The sequence below is a fragment of the Archocentrus centrarchus genome (assembly GCF_007364275.1).
Source record: "Archocentrus centrarchus isolate MPI-CPG fArcCen1 chromosome 18 unlocalized genomic scaffold, fArcCen1 scaffold_23_ctg1, whole genome shotgun sequence".
NCBI classification, from domain to species: domain Eukaryota; kingdom Metazoa; phylum Chordata; class Actinopteri; order Cichliformes; family Cichlidae; genus Archocentrus; species Archocentrus centrarchus.
Genome location: NW_022060145.1, coordinates 3650217 through 3667498, shown reverse-complemented (window position 1 = coordinate 3667498; position 17282 = coordinate 3650217). Strand labels below are relative to the sequence as shown.

Genomic DNA, 17282 nt, shown 5'->3' with positions numbered 1-17282 from the left:
GGATTAAACAAGCACAGACATAAGAGTTTTTGTCATTTCTGTCATTTACAGTAAACTTCAGATCAGTGGCACAAAATCACAGCAGCATCACTCTGCAGTGGAATAAAGTCAACAACAACATCAGCTTTGTTCTCCAGTTTAATGCTACAGAGACAAACATCAGTGCACCAGCTGGAAATGGACCACTAACTCACACAGTCTCATCTCTCACTGCTGGAACTAAATACACATTCACTCTCTACTCTGTGTTTGAGACCGCCAGAAGCAGTGGAGTCAGCATTACTGCAGTCACTGGTAAGATACAGGATTTCTTGCTCTGAATGCCCCATTTTATTTTCACTAGTATAGCAATACAGTACAGCAGGCAGTACATGCAAATGTTTACCTCAGATTACCCAAATCAAAGTAAAGTGACTTACCCTTTGTTTTTGTTTTTACCATGAATGATGATCACACATTGCAGTAAAAGAGGTTGTGTTATTATACTGATGGCTCAGAAAATGTTAAAGACAGTGCTGGTAAAAAGAGACCATGTGACACATGCATCACCAAGCAAACAATAAAATCAACAGAAATAAAGAAAAAAATCCCCAAACACCCATTTTTATTTTATGTGATGTTCCACATTCAATCAACTTCTCAAAATCTTTTTTATCCCCATTCAAGAACACATCCACTACAAAGATATACAAGGCCACTCTGCTTTATCTTCCTGCACTGCCACACACAGTGAAACTGTGTGAGATTTATTACCTTGGCAGGAGTTACATGTGCAACCACTTAAAGAGTGTTGATCTAAGGTGTTTCTTCACCGATTGATTTACAATTCTCTCACGAGATTTAAGTCTCCAAATCTTCATCCATGTATTTAGCTTAAAATGTGAACTCTTTGAGGAGCAGGATGTATACAGATTATTACATTTTGATGTGATTTTCTTTCCTTGACCATCATCATTATTTCTAGATGTTTGTGGCAGTTAAGTATGCGAATTATGTTTATGCAATCTTCCTAGCTGTGGATATTCAAAGCAGTGTTTTTTATTCAGTTCTCATGATGATATCAGAGTTTAGAAGATACAATTTCTGAACCTTTTCGAGGCCTTTAGAAGATAAAATGTAGTATCTGCTTACTGATGTTTTCCTATTGTAATAAATTTTAGTTCTATGCTGAACAATCAGTTTTATCACTGTATTAGAATATTAATATTGTCATGCAACACTGTGGCAGGCAGGTTTGAGGACCCCAATGCAGGATGCAAAAACAGGACTGAACTCAAAATTTCAGCTTTATTGCTGGAAAACTCACAGCAAAATAAAATCCAAACTCATGGAAAAATAAGAACTCAGACAGACGGAGCACACAGTGGGAGATAACTGCGACAAGGACGCAACAATGAGCTGAGGGAAACAAAGGGTTTAAATACACACAGGGTCCATCCATTCATTTCCGCTTATCCTGTTCAGGGTCGCAGGGGGGCTGGAGCCTATCCCAGCTGACACAGGGTGAGAGGCAGAGTACACCCTGTACAGGTCGCAGGGCCAACACACAGAGACAGACAACATCCACACTCACATTCACGCTCTCATTCACACCTATGGGCAATTTAGAATCAACATTTAACCTAACCCCACTAACTGCATGTCTTTGGACTGTGGGTGGAAACCGGAGTACCCGGAGGAAACCCACGCAGACACGGGGAGAACATGCAAACTCCACACAGAGAGAGAGGGAGGGGCCTGGCCTTCCAGATGGTATTCTAACTATGAGGCAGCATTGCTAACCACCGTGCTGTCCTACACAGAGGGTGATTGGGGAAAACAGAACACAACTATGCAAAACTAATGAGACAAGTGAAACAAGGAGAGTGAAGGAAAAGGGGATTCTCTCAATAACTGTAACTAAGAACAGGGCGCAAAACATAATGAACTGAGAATTTAAACCCATAGAGAATATCAATGATAACAGAGCTTAAAAACACAAAACACGGCACAGAAGACCCAGTAACATGACAAATATATGGCAACAGGTAGTTTTCGATCATAGACCTGGCTTTTCTATTTTCCACATGAATACCACAAGCAGTTTTCTATTTTCATGAAAGCTTTTGGTGGTGGCTGGAATATGTTTTGAAAAAAGATCAATTAACATAAGACATTTTAAGTGAAAAAAAATTACTAAAAGGGTGGTGAGATAACAGTTGAGCTACTTTAAAAATCAGATGTGTAATGAATTTGTTTTACACAAAATTAATTGATTTCTCTCTTTTTCTGCCTCAGCTCCCCCAAACACGGACAGCTTCAGATCAACAGAACAGAATCAGAATGATGATTGGCGTTCAACAAATAACATGAACACACAGGACCCACACTGCGATTTTGATATTGATGGTCAAAGCTGGTATTGTCTGTTTCTGGGGCAATCCAATGCTCGAATTCCAGAGAGTTGCATAGACTCAAACAGGTGTGGAAACCAAATTCCTTTGTGGATAAATCAACCTCATCCCACACAGCCCGGTGAAACTGTAAATCGCACTGTGTGTACTACTTGGACTGACATATGCTGCCTTTACACCCCACACACCATCCAAGTCAAACTCTGCTATGGAAACTATTACGTCAATTCAAATATGACTACACTATATTCAATTTTTTTTGTCCATGCTGTTCTTAAATTCACCTGTTTACAAAAATAGCTCCAGCGTCAGTGCAGTAATATTATTTCTTTTTAACTGTAAACAGAGGTGAATGTTACAGACCCTGATGTTCATTCAACCTCACCTGCTCCAAGTCCTGGTGTCATCTGTGAAGGTAAATGTGTGCAGCTAAAGACGCTGAGTCCTACTGTTTGACTGTATGTCCATGTTCAATGTTTTCTTGGAGTGTTTGGTTGAAAATTGTGCAACTTATTATTTTGTTCTTTTATCTGAAGATTTTTGCAAATTTTATAGGCAATTTTTGAAGAGAAAACAGCTGGGAAAAAAAAGTTAAAACCTTAATGAAAACCACTGGTAACTGGCATTCTGAGGGAAAATGACAAATTTGTAAAAATCATTTACCAAACCACAAATACAAAGTTTGGGGAAAAAACTTGTAACCAGCTGCTCAGTGATGTGATTTAGCATTTCCCATTTTTGCTAATTTTCATATTTATTATTATTGTAAATGAAAAACAATCCAACATTCTTTTGATTTTTTATTAATATCATGCAAAGTTTTGTTTACTTTATTAAGGAATGTACATATTTAATTTGAATTTGAACTTCATTTTATTTATGGGTGAAAACACAACTGACACGCTCCCCACATCCAAAGGACCGAGTAAGTATTTAAATATTTTTTAACCTGTTCCTTGAGTGCAAACTATTTTAATGAAGCAATGAAGTTTAATACTTTGTTTTTTTTAAGGGAATACATTAAGTATTTTCGTGTGATTATTTAATGTAACAACTTTGTGTGAACAGATTATGTTGCCGGACTGAAGATAAAATTGAGATCATATAATCAGCTGTCAGACTCAGACATACAGGACGGGCTGGAGGAGGTGAGATTGACCTGTGTTTATCCAACTTGCCTAAATTCACTTTTAAATAGCATTCAGTTACTTTGTGCACTAGTAACATTAACTTGTTTTTCTGTTTTGTGTGCATTAAATCCTAATCTAGTTCTTCAGACAATCTGGATTATTGCCACAGTTTTCATCCCTGAAGGTTAAGCCTCTTCAGCCATGAGACCAGTGTGGACATGAGACGCAGCAGAAGTGAATGGATCTCCATTTTTTTTTGTGTTTGTTTCTTAAAACACTCACATTTTAAATTTCCTTTCTTTAAACAGAAAAAATAAATACATTTTTATGTCCTCACACTCTTAAAATAATGGTCTAAGTCTTTAATTTAATGGAACTTTTATTTTTGTCTAAATTGCTTTTTTGTTTTTTCTGAAAAAATAAGAGGGTGATAAAGTACACTATAAAAGATCGTTATGCATCTTCATTCTGTGCACTTTAACAAATAGCAGTCAAAACTTACCTTATTTTGGAAGAGTTAATTTCTGAGCAAAAATGATCTGAGTTATAATAATGATAATATATTCGGTAAATAAAATGCTGTAGGCTGGGCCAGATTATCCACACAACTGGGAGTTCCATCAAAAATAAAAATAAAAAAGTTTAAGTTTTATTTTACTTAAGTTTAGTTCTTGAAACATATATTATATATCCCATGTCAAAACATTAATAATCTTTTATCATAAGAAAATTAGAGCCTGCTGAGACCAGCAAAAAGAAACAATTCTCTAAGCAGAATGATGGATTTACACAAGTTGAGAAGGTCTTTTGGAGCCATGCTCAGTTCAAACAATTATAAGTACAAGTTTACAAGTTATTCAGATGTGTCACCACTTTGCTAATGTCAGGAAGACCCAAATTGTTCAGTTGGTTTGGTCTGTTCATAATTTAGCCAAAGGAAACAACCTGTAGAAATAAGGTCTGTCTCCTTTGTTCCTGTGAGTTTATCGCTGCACTGCTGCAAGCGGTACTGCCTGAATTCCTTCTTATAACAATAAAACACTCCAAAGACAACTCCAGCATTTGATTTCTTTTTAAGTTTTTAATGCACTTAAGTTAGACAACACCTCACACAGACGTGATTACTGCTGAATCAAGAAATCACGTAACTAGGACCCCGTTTGACAAAGTGAAGCAGGATCTCAAAAAGTAACCACAATCTAAAGAAACAGCTGAGAAAAAGTCACTGACATCTGCCAGTCTTGAAAGGTTACAAAAGGATTTCTATGGCTTTGTACCGTGGCCCAGAGAGGTCAAACTTAAGAAAACAATGCAAAAGCACACAACATACAATGGAATTTAAATAAGACACCATCCACCCATTTTCTACTACTTATCCAGTTCAGGGGGGCAGAAGCTGAAAACACACAAGCACACACAAAGCCGAATAAAACACAACACAAATAGAAAAAAAAAAAACTCACAAAGCACACTGGTTTTGGGGGAGGCATAAATATGACTGAACGGCTGTGACAGAACACATGTGAAGGCCGGCACTGAGACACGCTTCAGGGAAGCAGATTTGTGCTATTAGCACTTTACTGTTAGCTTGTCACTTTTGTAACTGCTCCCTCATGTTACTCTCTCCACAATAACACTTCTGTCTTTAGGGTTTTTTGTGAGCTTTTGTGGCATTTTTTTTTTCTTCTATTTGCATTTAGTTTTATTCAGCTTTCGTTCTGTTAAGCCTCAGTAGCTTTGGGACACCAGTGAACCACAGGGCCATTATCCTCAAACAGAAAACATGTCCCAGGAGTGGCCGGCCTACCAAAATTACTCCAACTATTTACAAAACAAGCAGGTGTCACAATAAGAAGTCACACACATTATTTGTGTGCCAGTCCAAAAAGCAGTTCCTGTCCACCACAAGACAGAGGGCCACATTACAGGCCTGACACTTCCAGGGTGTGTCCCTCCTCCTGTCGTACACCTGCAGACAGCGTTGACATTTCAGTCTGCCTTTGCTGGCTTTTTTCCTGGTGTCTGTGACTGTGACGATGGGCACGGGCATGTGATCGGCGCTCCTGCTCTGGGAAACATTTGCCTTATCCACGCCACAAAGCTGGCACACCAGCTCCATCATGAAGTCTTTGTGTGCCATGGGCTGCACCTCCTTGGCGCTGCTCATCTCGCGGTGTAAGATGAACGCATTTGTTGTTGCAATGTCCAGAAAGTGCAGCAACATGGTCCTGTACCAGCAAGCAGTTTTTCTATGGGTGGAGTAGTACTGAGCAAACTCATCAGACAGGCCAACCTCACCAATATTTTTGTTGAAGGCCATGACCGGTGTGGGGCAGAGAATGTCTCTCACAGTCCAGCGTCCATCTCCATCCTTCACCCGTCTCAGCACCGTCTCGCCTGAGAATGCAGGATGGATGGTGGAGCACACAGCCACCTCCTGTGTGTCCATCCACTTCACAAAAACAAGTGGGCCCTCTCTGATCCATCTCACAGAGCCGCTTTCACAGTTTTTGGTGAGAGCATTTGGCCTCCCTGTGGGGCATCCTTTTCTGCTCTCTATGTAGGTCCCACATGCTCCAAACTTCATGCTGGCCAGGTCCATGAACAGTTTGGGACTGGTGAAAAAACTGTCCATGTAAATATGGTACCCAGTACCAAGACAGGATGGCTGAATAAGGTTCATGACCACATCATAAGACAGCCCATGCTCACTCAGTGTTACACCCTTGCCTGTGTATATGCTGAACCTGATGGTGTAGCCACTGCTCGACTCAACCAATATAAACATTTTTATCCCCCATTTAGTTGGCTTGCCTTCCATACACTGTGCCATGCCAGTTTTTGCCTTAGTCTCCACCATCCTTTCATCCACTGCCAGCTCCCTCCTTGGTTGGTAATAAGTCTGGCACGCACGGAGGATGTCGTCATAAAGAGGCCTGACTGCAAACAGTTTGTCATGGCCTGGTGTTCCCTTCTTCCTTTCATTTTGTACATCCTCCTCAGGATCACTGAACTGGATGTTCCAAAATATGGATCTGAACCTGTCTCTTGACATCACTTTGGGAGGAAGGAACACAGACAACATGTGATTCTGTCTCCAGTAGTCTTGGACACTTGGCACAGACACCAACGACATGTAAATCAAGAGACCAAAAAACTTATACAGCTCTTCCACCTCCACCTCAGTCCATTTGTGTTTCTTCCCCAAGTCCTTGCTTTTTGCAGCATTTTTGTTGGTGTTGCTGCAGATTGTCCTGACTGTGTCAGTGGCAAAAAACAATAGAAAGAGGTCTTTGGGACTATGACGGGAAAGTGTCTCTACCTGAACTCCCGGTGTTCTCCGGGGCTGGAAACTGCTTACTGCTGGGGCAGTGTCAGCAACCTTCTCTGTCATCCAGGGCTCAGAGCTGAGGCATGGCTCTGCTGCCCGAGTCAGTGGAGATCTCGACCTGGTCGGCGTGCCACGGCGTCCCTGCCTTTGTGCAGACCTCCGAGTAGCACGCTCTGCGCATGTTGGAGGCTCCTCTTCCTCTTCGTCGCTTCTCCTCTCTTTCCCTTCCAAAACAAAAGGAGGATCATCTACTTCATAATCAGAGTCCTCACTCTCTGCCTCAGACTCTGACCCCGAGTCTCGCTCATCTTCTTCCAGCTCAAAGAAGATCTTCGCTGCCTGCTCCACGTTCATTGTTTTGACACACAAAACAAAGACTACACTACCCACTAGCTATTCACTCCAAACACCATAATGTTTCAAATCTCAAAACTCGCTATCGATATCGATCTCTCTTTTGCCGCCGTCGCTCCCAAAACTTTCCCCTCTTCCTCAGTGACCAAATACCACGTGTTGCCATGTAATTCTTTTGATTGGTCGATGTGGTGCTTTTTCCACCAATAGTAAAGAGGGTGTTGTTGTTTTTTTCCTGCAAGCACTTTCTGCTTGCGAACATTTATATTAGGATATCCCGTTTCTGCCGTTTCTACCTGCACCAAACGCGATGATATTCAGCACATTCTGCATGGCGTAAATTATTTATCATAAGCTTAATTTTACTTGGCAGTCAACTCGTTTTTAAAACTTGTGTATAGTTTGAAATCCGCACTTTCGACACGAGTTGAGGCTGCGTCGCGCTGCTACGTAATCTTAAACCGGTCACGTAATTGGGACGCGCCGGCGCGAGTCGACCCTCTCCCCCTTGTCATTTGCAAAGTGACTTAACCAGGAGTTTAAATTCATTCATTCGTTTAAATTCATTCAGCTCTTTATACATGGTTTAGGTTTAAAGTTTATTAGCGTGGTGTCTCTCCTTTCCATTTCAGTCCTAGTAGTAAACTTTTCAAGAAGTTCAGTGGTTACAACCAAGGACAATAAAATGCACTGCAAATACCATGAACAGCAAGGAAATCCCATGGTCCTCATCCCTTCAGACCTGCAAGCTTCCTGTTTCCAGTGTGGCTGTTTGTAGCCCACCCCCCTTCTTAACATTAGTTAAAGATTAGTCATTTATTTATTAATGTCAGAGAGGCCACATCTGTACACGCATGGTACAGCTTTGTGAGTATTGTGAGTATTTTGGTATGAATGGAATTTGAACAAGCACATTGCGAGTGCTTGTTCTTACAGGTGCAGATCTTCAGTCTGTGTGAAGGCACTCTCTGATCTCTATCTGACCTCTGTTCCTTATGTGCACCATATACAAAGTTTCATGGGCTGCATTGAATGCTAGGTTGCAGCCCAAAATTACTACTTTGTATTATGTTTTCATTATTTTTTTTTATGGGCCATTCATGTATGTGTACTGTTTCTGTTGGTTGCAAAAATGGACAGCACAGCACGCCACAGTTGCAGCACAAGTGAGTGCGCCCTAGGTGGCGCACCTGTCCTGCATTGCACTCTGTATGCAATGGTAAACTGTTCATGTACTGCAGAGCCATAGGGAATAATGAGGACAGCGGTGCCATTGTAGCCTTGTATGTGAGGGCCCTGCTGTTTTACTGCTGACTATTTCAAGATTCCCCCACGATGCTTCAAAGACCAACAGATGCCTTTCTCTGTGGGAACCTGGCCAAATGTAGTTCTTGCAACAGTGTAAAGGTCCCTTTTGAACTCCACTGTCTGATAGAAATACACACAGACATGGCATGTGTAGATTTACACTTGCCAAGAATCCCTAAAACACCACTTTCACTGATTTGACCCACACTGGTGGATCCAAAATCTACCTGAACAGATGCAGGTCAAATGTATAAATTCAAAATTTGTAGTGCATGTACAAAAGTAGATATTTTAAAATATTTCTAATTTTGTGTACTTTGCATAACTTTAGAAAAAGGTCAAAAGAATGTCATTTAAGGCATTTTAAGTGCAATCAAATGTCAAAATAGGTCGAATTTGATGAAAACAGTATTTAAGGGTTAAAGTCGTAAAATAATGGAAATGTTCTGGCAATAAAATGTGTTGGCCTTATATAAGATTGTCAGTTAAACACCAGCACCAAATAAACAAATACAAAAAATAAATAGCCACCTAAGACACAATATTTCCAAAAAAAAAAAAAAAAAAAAAGAATCTATAATAATGCATGAAAGCATGTACAACTAAATTCAAAATATACTTTTCCCCTCACAGTATGCAAAATCAGACAGAAAATAAAAAGATGACAGTCCTGGTAAACTGGAGCTTTGTGTGGATTGGTCTGCATCGCCTGGTCTGATGGGAGCAACGCTCTGTTTCCATACTGGACCATTTGCAAGCGAGATCAGAGCAGTTTCCAAAAGCACAGATATCCAAACCAGCCTGATGTTTACCGCTACTGCAGCCGCACGATCTGTCGAGGCGTGGAGGAATGGAACAGTCTTTAAATAGAGAGATGGTTAATCAATGATACTGCTGATACGTGTGTTCACTGAGGGAGTTTTGCAACTCTAAGAGAAATAAAATAAAAAGGGTAGGATTGTTTGCTAAAATAATTGATCATGCAACAGTAGAATATAATAAAATGTGCAAAGAATTTAGTTGACACATAGGATTGCATGAACAGATATTTTTACAGGTTGGGTTGGAAGGAAATTGCTTCCTATGTGACCAGTTCAGAAAAAAATCAGGCTACATTTTTTTTTTTTAGATTTTACTTCCTGTTACTGACACCAAGTTATTCAGCACAGAGAGGTCACCCTTTCTTCCTTACATCTCATCTACACCACCGAGAAAGCTGCTGAAATACTTAGAATCACTGCGCACTGATTAGACAAGTGTTCTGACGAGGTAGTGCAAAGGAGAAGAGCACTCAAGCATCTGAAGTCCTTGGAGTTAAAATGGTGGTAAGAACAATCTATATCCACTCTATTTAGACCAAAATATGAGTGATAATAATGTATTAGTTAATACTGCGCATGTTTTCATAGTTCTAACTTGTGCTGATCACCTTTATGCTCGCAGGCTGGTTTTGATTATTGCTAATTTTGTTTTTGTTTGTTCTGACCAATTACAGCTCAAGAAACCTGCATGTACTCAGAGATTTTTGAGTAGGATGGAACAGCGAGAAAAACCCTGAAAGTGGCATAAAAATTTTCATAAGTTGTAAATGTTGTTTTCTGTAGAGTGTATTTAAGATTTAGTATGGTGACAAAAGAAACTCACTGAACAAAGATACAATTAGGAGAGAGCAAACTATCTCTCATCATTTTGTTAACACTGTTTTATAGTTGTTTCACCCATATTTATGCATACATATTTAATATTACAGCTTCATTTGTTGGTGCTGTCAACACTGGGCACTGTTTTACTGCGACAGGCTAAAACATGATCTAGTTAATGATCTAGTTAAACCTACAGAGAACAAATGGTTTAGGGATTAAATATTAAATCCAGTGCTGTTTGGCTTACGTTAAGAGGTTCATTTATGGTTTGAATGTAGCACAGTTATATGAAGGCGTTATTCAAGTCAGTGACATTGAAAAAATTAATAAGACGAGGCATTTTCTCACTGAAGAGAAATCAGCAAGTGTGAATAAATGAGAAAGTTGACAGCTATAAATTCATCATATCTCTTAGTATATGAACAATAAATGAACAGCACATTACGAACGGCTTTTTTACTTTTCTTCTCAAACTGCTTCTAAGTTGTTGCAAAGCAGAAATGTCATGAGTGAGAAGGCGGTTTGGTGAGCTACAGTAATGCTAAACTGAATGCTAGAAAAAAATGGCAATGCTTTGTTTCAGTTGCTGTCATGGTCGGGGATGAAACGGGCGAGGAAGGGCAAACACGCAGGACTCCAGAGATTGGCATAACTTAAAAGGTATTTATTTAGTTTGGGGGGAAAGAACACAAAAAAAACCTGGGAAGGGAGACGAAGGGCAGACACAGGGGGCACAGGAACACGCGGGCACAATACATCAACGACGCGACAAAGAGCACATGGACACTGAGGGCTTAAATACACAATGGGCAATCAGGGGAAGAGGAAACAGCAGGTGAGGCAAATGAAACTAATAACACAGGGGAAGCAAAACTAAACACAAAGCACAGGAAAAACCAGACTGTCAAAATAAAACAGCAAGTGACAAACCAAGGTACACGTTGACTTAACATGGGGAACTGGCACACAGACTCAGGACAGAGACGCAAACCTGACAGAATACAGGGAGACACAAGGAACTGGAAATAACCAACTGAGGGAAAATACAAAAAAGAAAACATAACCCGAGAAAACAACAGACCCAATACCCAGAAAACATAAAACACTGGGGCACCGGCCCAGGACATGACAGTTGCACTGATTAGTGTTGCATTTAGCCAAACACAGCTGACCTTGATGCTGTCACAAGTGATACAACGTTGTTCCCACACAAGGGTGAGAAAATCTACTATTAGAGCTCTTCTTTTCTTCAAAAAACACCGGACACATTATAGTTTTTGTTATCCATCCTGACAGGCTGTATTATTTCTTCTCTTCCGTGTATTTCCAGGTACAGCGGATGAAGAAGCAGGTTAGGGTTAATATAACTGACCTGGAATAACACTCTGCAGGGAGAATTATGTTGATTTAATCAAGTACAGTATCCACTAAAAAAAGACTTCAAGACGTAACAATAAGTTTCTATGATTATAATTTCATAAATATCAGATGCTGACATGGTGATTTTCTCGTACATTTGGCATCTTTCTCAATGAAAGCTGAAGTTGCAATAAATATTTTCCCTGATATTAAAACAGTGTCTGTTCTTACTAGATAAATGTTAAAATTATTGTGGTTAATTTACCATAAAACTTTCTCTTGATGTGTAAGTGAATACATCATTAAATGAGCTAAATGAGGCATTAAACTTATTCAAAAGTGTGTTGTTGAGTTGAGTGATCATTTCAGTACTACATTCAAAAAATCCACCAAAGAACTTTTTACTGCAACATCTTTGCATTTAACAATCAGCAACAGAACAGTTTTTGTCATTTTTCTGAAATTTCTTTCATTTACAGCAATGTTTGGATTAAAAGGACAAGATCAGAGCAGCATCACTCTGCAGGGGAATAAAGTCATCAGCAGTGTCAGCTTTGTTCTCCAGTTTAATGGTGCAGAGACACAACATCAGAAGCAGTGTGGCCGGCATTAAGTAAGGTATTCAATTTCTGACTAAGTAAAGCAACTTAACAAGGTCACCTTGGGGTGACTATTGTTGTGATTTGGTGCAAAATAGATAAAATTGAATTGAATTAAACAGGATGCCCCCATTATATAAGTCCTCTATGGAAATACTGAACTGAAGACGTGATGTTAACCTGATAAAAAATCTGATCAAAGTAGACTGGTTAAATCATTTTTAGTACTGATTTAAACACGCCCAAGCAATGACCGTTGACCACATTTTACAACAGAAGAGGCTGTTTTATGACATTGACAGATGAAAAGATTTGATCACTGCCTACTGATAATACCTCTAAGTTTGAAGCACATAAAATGATGATCAGATGTTGTGGTTGGTGGCTGCTAGTGATTACACGTTTATACCACAATACACGAAGATGTTTAAAAATGCAAGTTGAGCCAGAAAATTCAAATACAAGTACTTTTGCAACATATATGATTTTTCAGCCTGGAAATCTATTTCAAGAACAAGTTCCACCATTTTCCAAAGGCGTGTGGAGGATTCAGTAAAGAAGCTCCCTTGTGCTAGTTTGGATGTTACAATTCATGATTTAGTTCATAATTTGGAACCATAGAACTGTTACTCTGTGTTTGAGGACCTCAGGAGCAGTGGAGTCAGCATTGCTGCAGTCACTGATAAGATGTTTTGCTTCATTAATGTAGAATTCATTGCATATAATATAAAGGTAATGGCCACTAGTTTTACGGCTCAGCAGCAGTAGGTTTGGACTTTCTTTTTTTTTGTTACATTTATTATTTTGTCCTCCATCATTTACTAAACAGCTGCTGGTCAGCTTCAGTTTCCTTGTTACTTGTTTATTTATCAGAGGGGTTTTTTTGTGATTTAAAAAGATGAAGCATATGCTGTTGAATATCCTTTCATTTGTCATCTCATGCAAAGTTTAAACTGTGTTCTGGAGAAATGCACAGCAAAGAGCCTACTAAGTATTTTCCTTTATTTTTCCATTCATCGAAGTCTGGAACCTGTTTATATAATGCCTTTATTGTGATAGCTAAATCATCCTTGTTCAGAAATATAGCTACTCTATGTTTGTGCCATAATCATATTAACATTATGATACATGTTCATCTATACTTATGCATTTAAAATATATGTACTGTATGCTTATAATCTAAAATAAAGAGTCTAAAAATGGTAACGTAGTGAATGTGACTTTTTTATTGGTGGTGCTCAATACAAATACAACAATACATGAGTACAAAGAACTGCCACACAATACAAAACCAGCAATGCACCTGATACAGACCTTACTCCTCCCACCCTGGAACAAAATGCCAAAGAGGGAAAAAGAAGGGGAGAGAGAGAGAGAGGGAGTCCTGTGGGTGTGGCTACAGGTGAATAGGGAGGACTTTGGCTTCACAACCACAATGCCAGTATTTCGCTTCACTGTCACGCTCAGAGATCAGCTTTCACATTCAGGAAAAGGTAAGACCAAAACACAACGAGAGATGGATTTGGTATGTTTCAACATTTTTATAGCTATTTCTGCTCTTTGGTCTGCCTTTGTACCACGCAGATTGCATACAGTGTGCTAATAACTGAAGCTGTTACTTTTTATCCCCTGTTGGCGTGAGCAGTGTATCATAGGAACAGAGTAAACTAAAAAAATTCCACAATGATGAATTACACAGGGTGGAAAAGCAGGAGCATGTTAGCATGTCCTTTCAGCATCTTAGTCCGTTATTTAAGTTAATCTTAAAGAGGAAGTGAAAGACTGAGTTATATCACCATGCAGCTGGACTTTGAACAGTGAACTGGTTTGTTTCAAACCATTGATCAGGATATTCACGTGTGCGGCTCTAAGAGCCGTACTCACAGAGACTACAATAAGGAAGACAGCTTGGAAAAATCACTGTGGCCCATGTTTGAGGTGTGTTTGTGTCCAGTGTGCTTTGTAAATGTCCTACTGTTACCAGCAGTGACTTTCTCTGCAACTCAAAAAGTAAATGATTACTGTTTTCTAAAATCTCCCAACTCTGATGTTCTTTCTTTAGCTCTGAGGTCATGGCTTCCTGCAGCGTTCCTCTGTCAGAGGTGCAGTTTCAGTGCTGCATCTGTCAGGATGTTTTCTCAGAGCCCGTCTCCATCCCCTGCGGTCACAGCTTCTGTTTCACCTGCATCACAACACACTGGGACGATGGCCGTGCAATCAGCTGCCCCAAATGCCATACAGTCTTTGAAGGCTGCCCCGAGCTTTGCGAAAACTCTTTTGCGAAGGAAATGTCAGAGCAGATCAGAGCGAGAAGGCAGAATGGTGTGATCGCAGTGGCGAAAAAACTCATACACTGTGACGTGTGTGTAGGAAGGCAAACTAAGGCCCTGAAATCCTGCCTCATGTGTTTGACCTCGTACTGTGAGCTTCACCTGGAGCCTCACCTGAGAGTCGCCACCTTGAAGAGTCACAAGCTGATTGAACCCGTGGCAATGCTGGAGAACAGGATGTGCAAAAAGCACCAGAGGCTCTTGGAGCTGTTCTGCCGAAGTGACCAGAGGTGTGTTTGTGTGCTGTGCACCGAGACCGACCACCGCTGCCACAACACGGTCCCGGTGGAACGAGAAAGCCAAGACAAGAAGGTGGAAACTCCTCAGCAGTACTGTCCTCTTGTTAAGTCAAATGCCAACTTAAAAAACTCCGAAATAAGATGGTAACTTTTGATGCTTTTATCCTTGCTTTGATGTTTAGGCTCAGATGAAGAGGATTGAGGATGATCTTCAGCAAATGATCCAGGATAGACTGCAGAAAGTGGAGGAGATTAAACAATGCATGGAGCTCAGCAAAGTGAGTTGACATGAGAATAGCTGAGAGTTTGGGCCACTGCAGCAGCAGTAATTAAAGCATCAAGTGTCTAAAAAACATGAAGCTAAATGCATGCAGTCTGTCAGAGGGTGCATAAAAAGATTATCCCTGTTATAGGAACTGTAAAATGGAAAATATGTATCAGTTTGTCATTATTCTGCTTCAGCTGTTGGAAGGAATCTACTGCAAGAACTTTTGTTGCCCTGAGGATCATTTGTCTTGTTTATACTGTTTCCACTTAATCAAAGGCCTTTTTTTCCCCTTAATGCCCCCCACAGGTAAATTCAAAGAGAGACATAGAGGAAAGTGTACAGGTTTTCTCCGTTCTGATTCGTACAATGGAGAGAAGTCAAGCTGAGCTGGTGGAGATGCTCCAGAGGAGGCAGGCAGCAGCAGAGCAGCGGGCGGAGAGTCTCATTGCAGAGCTGGAGCTGGAAATCACTGAACTACAGCGGAGAAGAAATGAAATGGAGCAGCTTTTTCACACAGACGACCACCTCCATCTCTTACAGGTCAGGAATTTAGTTTGGTTTCAGGAAGGTTTAGTTTAGTGGGAGATGGATCATTTTTCAGCATTTTGTTGTTAATTTATCCGGCTTGAGATCAGGCATTGTAGATGCTTAGAGGTATACATTCATTCCTACAAAAAATTGGACTGTTTTTATTTGGTCTCTTTTCTATTTTTAGTCCTGATTTGTATTGTAATGTTTTCCTTTAAAAAGTAATTTTCTTCATATTTGGCTTCTTTGTGTCAGAGGTTTCCAGCTCTGAGTTCTCTCCCATCTGCCAAATCCTGCTCTGAAATCATTGTCCATTCAGACACTTGTTTGGGGACATTGAGGAGAGCAGTGTTCAGCATTGAGCAGCACCTACAATCAGAACTGAAAAAGCTTTCAGTTCAAGGTCTTCAATTTATTTTATTATTTTTTTGTCACAATATGTATTTGACAGAACAGCTACTTTCAAACAATATCACGATCAAAGATTATAAATGGATGCAGTATTTTTGATCATATGCTCTTATTTATTTCCAGAGCATGAGAAGATTCAGCAGTATGCAGGTAACAGTATTCAGCATTTGTGTCTGTTACCTTCTTTGTCTTTTGTCCTAAATCAGCATTTTCCTTGGATATCACCTGCTGACTGTCATGAAAGGGGATATTTCCAGCTTTTTATAAAAACAGAAAAATGTTAGTAATAAGAGGCTAATGAATTTCCACGTAAACTGTGTCTTCCCATCAGTTGATGTTCAGCTGGACCCCAGGACAGCCAACCCTTGGCTGGTTTTATCAGAGGATGGGAGGCAGGTCTGGGATGGAAACGCTGAACAAAAGGTGGCTGACACACCAGAGCGTTTTGACACGGCACCATGTGTCCTCGCCCTCAGGGTAATTAAAGATGTAGCGCATTCCTCTTGCAATATTATGTCTTTTTGTTGCCCTCTGTGAAAAATAATAGTAATGTGAAGTTCTCTCTTTACACAGGGTTTCACCACAGGAAGGCACTACTGGGAGGTGGAAGTAGGAGACAAGACAGCGTGGGATCTGGGTGTAGCTAAATCATCAGTCAACAGGAAGGGTTTAGTCACACTGTGTCCAGAAGATGGTTACTGGACAATCTGTCTGAGGAATGGCAGTGAGTACCGGGCGTGTGCCGGACAGGCAGAGCTGCTGTGCCTCTCTCAGAGACCACGGGTTGTTGGGGTGTTTTTGGACTATGAGGACGGCAGGGTGTTATTCTGTGATGCAGAGACGCAGTCACACATCTACTCCTTTACACGCGTCTCATTCACTGAGGCCATTTTCCCCTTTTTTAACCCAGATATGAGTGACAATGGCAGCAATAAATCACCACTTATCATCCGCCATGTCAGTGGAATCTATGAAGGTGGGGATTTAGAGGACATTACTATATGATGTGAAATATATATATATATATATATATATATCCAACTTTCGGGGGATCACACTCCTCAGCCTCCCCGGTAAGGTCTATGCCAGGGTGCTGGAAAGGAGGGTGCGTCCGTTAGTCGAACCTCGGATTCAGGAGGAACAATGCGGTTTTCGTCCTGGCCGTCCAGCTCTTTATCCTCTCAAGGATATTCGAGTGTGCGTGGGAGTTTGCCCAACCAGTCTACATGTGCTTTGTGGACTTGGAGAAGGCATTCGACCGTGTTCCTCGGGGTGTTCTTTGGGAGGTTCTGCGGGAGTATGGGGTGTCTGGCCCATTGTTGCGGGCCATTCAGTCCTTGTACAACCACAGTGAGAGCTTGGTCCGTATAGCCGGTAATAAGTCAGATT

General features: G+C 40.5%; 2 protein-coding genes across 2 annotated transcripts; one reads left to right on the top strand and one right to left on the bottom strand.

The window, feature by feature from the left end:
• Positions 1-5366: 5366 nt before the first annotated feature.
• LOC115775035 (piggyBac transposable element-derived protein 4-like) lies at positions 5367-7208 on the bottom strand. The gene has a single exon (XM_030722481.1). It carries the CDS (start codon positions 7206-7208, stop codon positions 5367-5369), a length of 1842 nt encoding a protein of 613 aa, XP_030578341.1.
• Positions 7209-13539: 6331 nt separating this feature from the next.
• On the top strand, positions 13540-16898 carry LOC115775218 (E3 ubiquitin-protein ligase TRIM39-like). The gene is made up of 8 exons (XM_030722781.1): positions 13540-13610; positions 14180-14759; positions 14869-14964; positions 15261-15494; positions 15738-15885; positions 16017-16043; positions 16225-16370; positions 16467-16898. Exons 2-8 carry the CDS (start codon positions 14190-14192, stop codon positions 16896-16898), a joined length of 1653 nt encoding a protein of 550 aa, XP_030578641.1. The 5' UTR covers positions 13540-13610; positions 14180-14189.
• Positions 16899-17282: the final 384 nt, after the last annotated feature.